Below are 11,806 nucleotides of genomic sequence, written 5' to 3' on the forward strand. Positions count from 1 at the left end.
ATTATTCTTATTTATGTATGGACTTTTGACTATTGTGTGAGGTTTATGCGTAAAACTGTAATGATCTCAACTCTGGTATTTATGGCGCATATGCCTGAGAATGAATCACGTAGGTTGATACCACTTCCCTTTTTCTAGAATTATAATAAAGATAATGGATATTATATGGATAATTTTGTTTTATGACTATTTATCCAAAATGTCTACGTGTATATGAATCAAATATTGATCAAATCTATATTAAGTTGTACGTATAACAGTATTAATCAGATGTTACTCAAAACATTTAACATGCTAATTCTAGATTAATTCTTGGCCCTTCATTCAGAAAACAGATTATATTCCTAACCCAGTGTAATAGAAAACCCTCTCAATCCGAGACGGTGGCCTTTCTTAACAATTAACAATGGGAAAGGACATCAACAATAAAATTAAAATGGAAAGAGGAAGTGGTCAAGATCCAAAAATAACTGCAAATAACTAACTCAACCGGCAATACTGGGTCCCAACGAATCGAAACCACAAACTTCCCCGGATACGCCACGTGGCACCTCACCCAAGTAGTCCTACAACTATTTATAATCAGCAGTACCAAGAGATTGATTAGAACCTCAACTCCTTCCCACTACTCTTATACAGACGACTTTCTTTTTTAGAAAAAAAAAAAAAACGAAAAAGATTTCTTAGATGGCGAACAGAAGCCTAATGAGTGCAGTTCCCAAGTTCTTGAAGCTTAGCCCATTAGTGGCTCAAAGAAGCCCAGGGTCTCTTAGGGTTCTGGTCACCAATGCCACAAATCCCATCCAGGTGCAAAGATTTTCGCACACATATGTACTGTTTGATTAGGATGCCAATGGAAGAATATTGAAAGAAAAATGAACTCATTCTCTTTTCTTTTCTTTTTTTGAAATCTTTGTATTTTTGTTAGGGTATGATGTGTGAGGATGCTCATAAGCCGGTGAACGGAGCGGTTAGAGACAAGGCAGAGATGGCGGCTGAGGCTGATCGAGGGATTGCCTGTGCAGCAACGAGTCAGGTACGTATATATATATATATATATATATTCCTTCTAATATTTGAATATATAATTAGGAATATGATTGTAAGATGGTAGAGAAGACTAACTAAACCTAAGTTCGACGGATAACAGGTAGCAGAGAAAGCAGATGAGATAGGAGACAAAGCTAAACAAGTAGCCCAAGATGCATGGAATTCGGCTAAAGAAACTACTCAGAATATTAAAGACACTATTGTTAGCACAACTAAAGAGACGAAGAACAACATCAAAGATAACGCCAAGACTGTTGAGCGAGCTATGAATACCAAGAACCGCTAAATACATGTGTTCATTGCCATTGGCATCTACCATCTATCATCACGACTTTACTGTTATAATTTTGCACTATATATTAACTATAATTTACTTTTTTAATATGTAAATAAAGATTTATGCATCTACAAGCCTCTATGGCAGAGAAGATGGCGATTGAATGAATTAGAATTGAGCAAAAGATAATAACACCATTTTCTTTATTTTGATTTTTCCTTCTCGGCTAGTTGTTCCAAGGGATAAAAAGCTTAGGCATACTTTAGAAGTCAAGGTCTTCTCTACCTTAATCAAGTCAATGTTTCAAAGTCCACAAAGTTTTTAATATATATTAAAAAGTAATTTCTACAAAACATACTGGAAGAACTCCTAAAAGCTTACAACTATTAAGTACCAAATCAATAATAATAGTTCTTGATAACTTGTGCAGTGGGTTAGAGAAATTTCTTTGCACAATCTTGCGAATAATCTTAATCAATAATTGAGAGTTTTTGACCAAACTAATCCTATTTTAATTTACTTTTATAAAAATAGACTAACCCTCAAACTTATTACCAAATGGGATCTAATTTATCGTAGCTCTAATAAAAATACTAAACTAATCATCTCTAAATAAAAATACTAATCAGTTTAGCGTTTTATGTACATAAATTCTTTTAACTTAATCTTTCATCGGTTAAAGAAAAAATATCATCTAACGATAAAAACGCTGAATTGATTAGCGTTTTAAAAAATACTGATTAGTTTAGTATTTTTATTAGGGCTATAGTAAATTAGATCTAATTTAGTAATAAGTTCGATGGGTAATCTATTTTGATTAAAAAAAAAATGTCTACTTTGATTAAAAACTCCAATAAATGATACTTCTCTTGATCAGGATCTTGTCATGTCCTTTTAACTATTTAGCATTTATTTCTTCCATCTATCTTTCCATATTATTTTGCTGCTCACCAACCCATCTTGCAATCTATAATTCATCCGTAAATGGACTGAAATTAAACCCATTAAAGATTCCAACAAAAAGAAAAAAAGAAGACCAAACAACTGACCAGAGACCCAAGATGGGCTCTTTTCTATTAAGGGGATCCAGCAGCCTTGAGTGACCACTGACCAATGAGGCTGTACCTTTTTTTTTTGGGGGGGGGGGCCCACTGAGGAGTTGTACACGTGGCAAATTTATTCAGAGTCCGAGGGATTTGGTTCTCTAAAATATATATTAGATTTGTGTCACCGGCGTTTACTACGCACCTCGTCTAATTAAAGATTATATCTTGGATTTTTTTTTTTTTTTTTTTTTGACATGCATATTGTTTTTCTAAATCTTTTTATTTATATTTAATCTCTTCTAGAAGTTGATATTTACGTAACAGCGTTACGTATATCTTTTGAAGTCTTTATGTATATCTATCTAACTGATAAATAGAAATATAAAAAGTTCTGAAGCAAAAAAAAAAAAAAAAAAAATCTAAATCCGAATATCTATACGAAAGAGAAATTTGACTCCACATGACGAATTCATGAAAGAATGGCAGCATTAATTTATTTTTATATTTGCAGTCAGTTCCTATAGATTTCCGAAATTTTAGAATTTGAATCTATAATTAGTCTTCGGTCTTCTGTCACATGCTTTCAAATAGACACCTACCCGTTCTTTCTCCTTCCTCAGTTAGACCCAAACCCAACTCCTTCCCTTCTTTGATCTTTGATTCCCTTCTCCTTTCATAACCCACCAAGTCCGAGAAGGGAAGCATCTTAATCATGTCGGAGGTCGTGTCCGAGGCATGGACTGCTTACCTCAAGCAACTCCAACGCCACCCTCTGAGGACAAAGGTTCGATTTTTATTTCTGGGTTCTTAGATTTTTTTTATTGGTTTCTTATCCTTTCTCTTTGATTCTTCAGTTGGGTAATTGTTGTCTTTGTATGCTTATGGGGTTTTGGCTTCTGGGTCGTTCGGGTTTCATCGATTTAGGTTTGTGTTTTGTGTTTTTCTTATGTAGGCAATCACTTCTGGGGTATTAGCTGGATGCAGCGATGCGATTGCTCAAAAGATCTCTGGGATCAAGAAGCTCCAATTGAGAAGGCTACTTCTGATCATGGTATGGATAATCTCATAGAGGGTTGTTGATACTCGTTTGATTTCATTTATTGATTCATATTTTCCTGCTAGGTCGAAAGGTTCCAACTTGATTATTCATACTTATGAGCTTGAAGTAGTTTTGTATATTTATTTTGCAGTCGGTTCATCCAAGGCCATGCCATCCAAATCCATTAATCATTTCTCTAACCCTCTTCTATCTGATTATTAATATCTTCCCTTCCTCCACTTTGGAGTTTGGAGGCTCGGCCCTCAGATCTTAAAACCTAATCTTTGATGATCTGCACCTTTTATGTCCAAATATCAAGAAGTTTTTCCCTGTAACACTTAAGTTAGAATTTTTCAATTTCACCAAGATTAGGTTTTAATTTATTATGGCACCTTTGAATTTTCTCATGTGAATTTGTTGTCATTGATGCTATTCCTCGTCCCGTTTTCGAGAATTAGTTAATTGAGATAGATTAGGTCTATCGTTGTAATCATAGCATATTGAAATGGGCATCATCAATCTTTTCTCGAACCACAAACTGTGTTTTGCAGCTCTATGGTTTTGCCTATGCTGGTCCATTTGGTCACTTTCTCCACAAGCTTATGGAAATTATTTTCAAGGGAAAGAAAGGAACAGAAACGACCGCTAAAAAGGTACTATTCTGTATGACCTAACATAGTACACCAATAGCTGTTGTGACTTCTTTGCATACTTCAATGCTTTTGTTTCCTTTTCTTTTATAATCTTTTGGCACAAGCTTTTGTTTTCATTGAATGAGTTATAGAAAAATTGGCTCTTTTTAGGTGTTGTTGGAACAATTGACTAGCTCTCCATGGAACAACATGCTCTTTATGATGTACTATGGGATTGTAATCGAAGGTGTGCATCACTATGAAATACTCATATCTCACTCCCTATTATAAATAGTACTTGTCTTGATTGTAGTAGAATTTGATGTTATTATCTAAATCCTAGTGTTGTTGCTTCTTCTGCAATAAACAACCTGTCACCTTGTGATGCTCCTCTGCTGCCTGATTATATCTTTTGGCAAGGAGTTACCCTTGGTGTCTAGTTTAGTTGTCTAACAATTCTATCTCTTGTTGGGAGAGACAATGATAATATATATGTTGACCAATATATAATTGTTAGTGCATTTTCATTTGATTATTGGTTTTCAAAGTAAATGGTAGAAGTTTCTGATATCCTGTATATAGTGGTATTCCCAACTTCATGATAATCAAGTAACGCGTTATTATTGATATGTTGGTGAGTGCAGGCAGACCATTTAGCCAAGTGAGGAATAAGGTCAGAAAGGATTACCCATCTGTTCAGTTGGCTGCTTGGAAGGTATTGTTTTACCCATCCTGTTGGTGATACTAGATGATTTAGCACCTGTCTTATATTGCACTATGTTTTGCAGTTTTGGCCGATAGTTTCTTGGGTGAACTATCAGTACATGCCGCTCCAGCTTCGTGTTCTGTTCCACAGCTTTGTTGCTTCGTGCTGGTTAGTCCTCAATTCGTTTTCATTTACTTTCTATCTTTTACCAGGTTCAGAAATAAATTAGTTTTAAGTTAACACAATAAGGATAGCTCATGCATGGACATCTTGCATTTCTTTTTTTTCTAATTGGGCATGATTTTCTAAATGCATCTCGTCTCAGACTCTCATGTCGATGTGGAATCTGATAGCGTGGAAACTTCTTGTGATGCATTTGTATAATCTTTAATGTCGAGATGTGTTCATATGCCTATGTCAGAGAAAGTTGCAGTGTAAATCTTGAAGTTCTAACCGTTAGAGAGTTAATGCATTCGATTAATTTATTTCAATCGAGCAAGAATGATTTCAGAATTGATAGCAACCTTTAAGCAGCATGCTTAAGGTTTTCAAGCACATCATCTCCATAGATTTATGCATGTTTTGTATGTGGTTCTCCATGTGCTTTAGAACTTGTTAATCATGTGATCTTAATGTAGCTTATATGACATAGCATTTCAAGTAAATATGATGACTGATGCTTTCTCTTGTTTGGATTTCCAGGGCAGTGTTCTTGAATCTGAAGGCACGATCGATTGTTGCTAAGAAGGCGTAATTCGAATCAGAAAGTTGTCATCATCTCAGTGCTTGATAGCATCTTCTTCGAGATATAATTAGTTCCTCCAAGTGGACCTTCTATTTATCGATCCGAAATTAACTAGGATACACTGTGGCATTGATTGCAAACAATATATTAAGAATATTAGCTACAGCTTGTGAACATTTCTGATGTGTGATGCCCTATTAATACGAGAAATTAGAAAATAAAAGGATGCTAATAAGGTTTAAACACACAAAAGCTGAGACAAATCAGCTCCAACATATATGTTAGATAGCCAGTTGACTCAAAAAATTTTAAGTCAATAGGTATAAAAGATATATACATATATAAGAATCCTATGTTTCTGATTCAGTAAATAGTCAAAACAGTGCCTCTAATATCTAATTTCTTCATTGTTACCTACTCATTTGATGTAACAACAAACAGCAGTGAAGACTAATAAAGGACTAGTCCTTTTCCTCTGAATTATGACACTCATCTAATTGAAGCCCCCCCAAAAAATAAGAACAATAATAATAATAATAATAATAATAAAAAGACCCAGTTAATTGAAAGATCGACAGTGTATATTATTCAGACTATCTCCTCTTCGTGTTTCATGCACCACACGAAAACGTCATGGCTGAAAACAACATAGAATCCCCCCTCATTTACAACAGCTATTAATACTTGACATGGTTACAACCACCACCAAGATAAGAATATATATATATATATATATATATATATATATACCAACCATCAGCTTTCTTTCACATATGGAATAGGAGTAAACCCATCAAGATCGCATCTTTTTTGCCTGACAAAAAATTCTTGGATCTCACGTGCATGCGGAGGAGCAGCAGAAGAAAAATGAGGAACAAAACGAATGTCATTTCGTCGCTCCATTTCGATCAAAATCAAAAACAAAAAAGAGAAGAAAAGAAAGAAGAAGAAAATTAACGAACAAAAATAACATCTCGCTCCATTCGTGGATAACTGAGAAAGAAGCAGAGGAAAGAGGGGGAAAAAAATATAGTTCTTTCCGGCCAGCCGGCGACGTCCACGTGGCTCTCAGCTGGGCAGCCAGCGAGCCAGCTCGGTCGGGTTGACGACTCCCGGGATGTGGGCCCCATCCCACTTAAGCAGGCGCGCCACGTCGGCGTACGCCAGCGGAGCCTTGGGAGGATCCGACCCGCTCCGGACCTGACCGGGATCCGATTTCTTGGCCGGGGCGGGCCCCGCAGGCCTGCCCAGGAGGGTCCCGTGCGTGAGGAACTCGTGGGCGAGGTAGCCGGCTAGGAGCCGGTTTCCGCCGCTGGCAGCCGGTCGGCTCTGCTCGGGCTTCGGCGCTAGCGTTGGCGGCGGCGGCTTCGAGCCGGCTTCCCTCTCCTTGCGCTTCCTCGACTCCAGCCCAATCGCGTGGTTCGACATCGGGAGCCACGTCAGTCTCGGAATAAAGAAACCGCAAGGGGGGGGGGGGGGGGGGGGGAGGGCAAATTTGGAAAAGCGGGATTTAAAGGAGTTGCGAATGGTTCGGGGTCGGCGAGGGGCGGATCGGGATGGGGGGAGGCGGCCAGAATCCGGCGATCTCGCCGGAAAAGAGCTTAAGGGTGGGGTCCACCTTCCGTAGTCCGGCGACGGCTGGTCGGACTTGAGACGAAGGGAGTGGGAGAGAGAAAGATGGGAGGAGAGAGAGAGAGCGAGAACGAGAGAGAGAGGGGAAGAGGGATTTATGAGGAGGAGATCTTTTGAGATGGTCGATGGAGTTTATATAGGAGTACGTTAGAAGAGCGCCCCTAAGAATGCGAACAATATCGAAGATGCCACATCTTGGTTTTATGACTAGAATGGCCTTGCGTTTGTTCTTGCCTAAAAAATTCCTTGAACAAGTTAGAGGAGGGTAACTTGGTAATTTCTGAGCCATTCGTCGGAGCTTCGAGTCGGCAAAATGGCCATCTTTTTCCACCCATTTATTCTACTTTTTTTTTATTATTTTACTATGGGGGAAAAAAGGATGACTTATTTGAACTTTAATTAAAAATAATTAATTATGAATATAAGGTCTCTTACACTCCTTAATTAACAAGTTAAATCCAATTATCAATATCGATCTAAATAAATCACACATTTAGCAACTCTTCTATCCTTCCTTCTCCCAATAATTCCTCACGCTTCTTTCTCACAACTGTTGTGAAGGGAATCTTCTAATTATAGAATCTCGGAGGCAAAATTACGACTCGCCGTAGAACGTAAGCAATCCTTTATTGCAAATGCTTTCCTAACCTTGCAAACCTCTTCCTTTTCTTTTCCCTAAAATCACTATTGTGAGGGATTGCATATAACTTGTTTGAATTCAAATTTCAAACCAAACAAATCACGAATCTGTCAAAATAAAAGAACAACTCTAGTTCAGTTCCAATATAGCTGGAAATTAATTTAGCATATACCCGGCTTGATAGGCTCAAATATATTATGTATAATTTTTTAAATCTCAAACACATATTCAATCTCTACATATAATCCACAACCACTTCTAACCCAAATTCTTTAATTTACACGTCTAACGTGGGCCAATATAGTGCCGATCATTCTAGCTGCATTATCAAATGTGTGCCAACTCATCGATTAGGCATATATGATGAATCAGATTGAACTAGTTTAAAATTCTGTGTCTTCTTATATTCGTTTTCCGACATGCTTAAGAACACGCTAGATGCATAATAAATTGACCCAATTTGGATGACATCTAGGCCTATTTGATTAAGCTCATCTATTGGGCTCGACGACACCGAGTAGTATTTCCAATTTTACCCTCCACTAATGAAGCTGGTGGAATTAATAAGATCAATGATTCCTGACAAATGGAGTGAGAGCATCTTGGAACGATGCAGATCCCAAGGAAATAAGTGAGAAATTAATATAAGATTTCGCTGATATATTTTGGGGAATTATTTATGTTTCGTTTATATCATGAGTTCTATTGCTACTTAAATATACCACTAGGAGTAGATTGAGATAATTAAGCTCAAGATTATTCACAATTCCCCCACTGATGGAGATAATTAAGCTCGAACTTTATTAACTAATAAGCTCTTAATCCTTTTATTTTCAACTATTAAAACATGCCCACATTGGGTAAATACATAGTCCTCCTAAACTTTTAATTCAGATCAGCAGAAGCTCTAGTTTCAGGACAAATTTGATTGCCAAACAGTGGCAAGTCTTTGTAGTAATTGCCTATGATACATAGGATTTTCAGAGGGGATTGCATCTTTTTTATCTCTAAATTTTGCGACGATGATCCTCGAAAGGAACAAATCCATAGTGAAGTGCAGATTGCCACATTTTTTTCAGTACTGATCACCAGCTCGTCAGATTCATGTTCATTCCATCCTTCTAAGGCATGAATTATTTCCCGATGCTCGCCATGCGCTGATCACTCTCCTTGGTAGCCAATTCTGAATGCAACTTTCATAATTATAAGATGGAAGTAGACATATGATTTGATGCATCAAACATTGCTAATTAGCACTGCTAGTTCTGAATTAAATCTGAACAGTTAGTATAAGATGCATCATCTGTGGTCCTAGATTAAGTACCTCACAAGCATGTAGGTTTTCAAATGCTTCTGGGACTACCAGTGCTGGAGTAGAATGATATGTGCAATCTTTTCGCAGATTATTCTGCGGGAGCTGAGAGAATGGAATGAAATGAACACCTTTCGCCGCCTTGTTTTGTTCTTGAATCCCTACTCCATCTCCTATAAATCAAATCTGCAATTATATCACAGAGAAGTATATCTGAATCAGTGTCTGAACTTTTTCGACCATATATCTATGGTCGAAAGCAGAGAAAATGTTTGAATTTACCTTGCTTGTGCAACTATCAGATAGCACTAAATGCTTCTGCATTTCTTGCGGCAATTGTAGTTCTAGGAGCTTGTAAAGCTCTCTCTGGACCACCTCTACCTGTATCATTAAAGAGTTTCAGTAGATAAAGGTAGGTAGTACTAATAAATCTCACCAAAATTTAGTACTTGATTGACCTTACCTGGACTTTCTTTTGACACAAGGCCAAGGTTAAGAAGTAAGCTGTCTTTGTAAAGTTTCATGCAAGTAGAACACTTTTGGTGTACTCTGGAATACTTTGAAGAACCACTGCAACAGCCAAGCTGGTTCCATCCACAATCTTTATCTTCAGATTTGGATTTCTTTCCACATAAAGTTTTCCATATCGATTCAATTTATCGCCCTAGAATTTTTCATAATTCAACGCGCATTAATATGAAGTGTAAAACTATTGAGAAAAAAAGAAAACATCAACTGCATAAGATAACTTGGTTCAAGAGGCCTAGACTGATAACTTTGGCTCCCTTTTCTTCTGCATCTAAGATTTCTTTATTGATTAAGCCATTAATAGTGTCTCTTCAGTGGTAGACATATACTGCAGAGAGAACCATGAGAACCTCGATTCCAATTCTTCAAAATAAAATTATAAGCCAATAAATATAGCATAATTTAGCACAGATTTTACCTGGAATCTATATCTTGGTATTGCCCATGTTTCCATTTTGAAGCTCTTTAATGAATTCTTCTCTACTTTGAATGTTGTACCAAAATTCTTTGTCAAAATTACTGTTAAACGTGGAAGTGGCCACATAATTCTTAAGTACAGCTTTGAGGCATACGGTTTCAATGTCAATGATGCAAATGCTATTCGAAGATGGAAACAGAGTGTAAGGTTGTTAAGTGAGTCAGGTGAACAACATCAGGACTCTCTTCTTGCTTTGATCCCTTGATAGATCTTTCATACAGGTCGTCGGACGAAATGTCATATGTGTTATATATGTAGTCGTAAAAAGACATGAAGAACGCGTAATTTGTTCAGAATTTTGTGTGGTGAAGTGAATGAAACCTACAGAAGCCACCATTTTGGTAACTGAAACAAAATTATCAATCCATAGAACTTAGCTGAATTCTCTCTCTCTCTCTCTCTCTCTCTCTCTCTCTGTCTAACACTGTACCTACGAGGGAGTATACATGAGGTACTTGAGAGGTGGGTGGAAAGATATCAAAAAGCCACTTCGGAACAAGCTCAAAGTTGCAGTGGCCCAAGTAGTTCATGAAATCAATGTAAATGAGGTAGCCAGCAGCTCCAACTATGGATGCGGTTTGCGTTAATATAATGGTCAACAGAGGAATGGAAAAGAGTGGGGAAGTAGGCAACTTCTTCTGCAAATGGATGTATAACAGCTGCAAATGATCAGAAACACAGAAAACTTGTGAGAATCATCAAACATGACATCAAGTTCAAACATTTCCAGAGGAATATTTAGTTACATGTAATGGTCTCAGTGACAATTGAAGCATGGTGGTGAGAATGGTATCTGGAGTAGAGGAAATGGTGATGCAGAGCTCTGTGCAGCCAGTGGTAGATGAACTCCACCGGGTCCATATGAAAAAGAATGGTGATGACTACTTCCTTGGTATTCCACCATGGCACGTCTTCTCTTCCAGGAAGCACCAAGTTTATGATGTAAGATATCAAAGCTGTCAAGATAATCTGGTCATCCCTGCCATCATCATCATCATCATCATCATCATCATCATCATCCATTTATCAATCAACCAGAACATAAACACATCTTTTAATATATATGTAAATGCATACCAGTTTCTTTCTCTGTCAACTTGATCGAAATCGATGCTTTTGTCGATGATCTTTTGCTTCCTTTTGGCTGTGTGGTAGCGAGAGATGCTGATTGATACAAACTTGTACATGCTGTGTCAAGGGACCTGATTGAGAAGCCATTCACTTAGTTCTAAGTTATCTTCCTCTTTTATTTGCGTGTATATATATATATATGTTTGGTGTCATACTTGTGAATAATTTAATGTGGAACTCCTTATGCTCTCTACTCATATGCATGCATGTTGCTGGCCAATCTTGTGCAAGAGTTACTGGTGGGAGATGTTCTTGGTTTATCTATTAACCGTATGCTCTATTTTTTTTCTTCTTTTTCGTATGCATTTATCAATTTTTCAAATAAAAAAAATTAATAAGGAGGTTTTATAATATATTTAAATAGTTTAGGAAATGTATTTGTCTATTGTTTGTTTTTTGAGGAAGTGAAAGTGATATTGGTTGAGATGGATGATCAAAAATTAATTAACCTAAACAAAAACAAAGTTTTATTATATAACATCAGCCGGTGTTTTTTATTTCTCTTTTTTCTTTTTTGTTTTGCAAAGAATAAAGTCCAAGTATGAGGGTTTGAAAATGTAAATATTTAAAACATAGGGAGGTGAACTATA

The 11,806-nt window shown here is 37.0% G+C and overlaps 2 protein-coding genes and 1 pseudogene across 2 annotated transcripts; 1 reads left to right on the top strand and 2 right to left on the bottom strand.

The window, feature by feature from the left end:
• Positions 1-2,954: 2,954 nt before the first annotated feature.
• On the top strand, positions 2,955-5,671 carry LOC140777032 (peroxisomal membrane protein PMP22-like). The gene is made up of 7 exons (XM_073120937.1): positions 2,955-3,157; positions 3,326-3,424; positions 3,964-4,065; positions 4,216-4,291; positions 4,689-4,759; positions 4,833-4,918; positions 5,453-5,671. The coding sequence occupies exons 1-7, from the start codon at positions 3,086-3,088 to the stop codon at positions 5,502-5,504; spliced, it is 558 nt and encodes a 185-aa protein (XP_072977038.1). The 5' UTR covers positions 2,955-3,085; the 3' UTR covers positions 5,505-5,671.
• Positions 5,672-6,563: 892 nt separating this feature from the next.
• On the bottom strand, positions 6,564-6,923 carry LOC140774158 (uncharacterized). Its single transcript, XM_073117037.1, has one exon. It carries the CDS (start codon positions 6,921-6,923, stop codon positions 6,564-6,566), a length of 360 nt encoding a protein of 119 aa, XP_072973138.1.
• A 2,436-nt stretch (positions 6,924-9,359) lies between these two features.
• On the bottom strand, positions 9,360-11,272 carry LOC140774166 (very-long-chain aldehyde decarbonylase GL1-6-like; annotated as a pseudogene).
• Positions 11,273-11,806: the final 534 nt, after the last annotated feature.

Source organism: Typha angustifolia, chromosome 2 (genome assembly GCF_048772165.1).
Source record: "Typha angustifolia cultivar Huaian chromosome 2, ASM4877216v1, whole genome shotgun sequence".
In the NCBI taxonomy this organism is placed as follows: Eukaryota; Viridiplantae; Streptophyta; class Magnoliopsida; order Poales; family Typhaceae; genus Typha; species Typha angustifolia.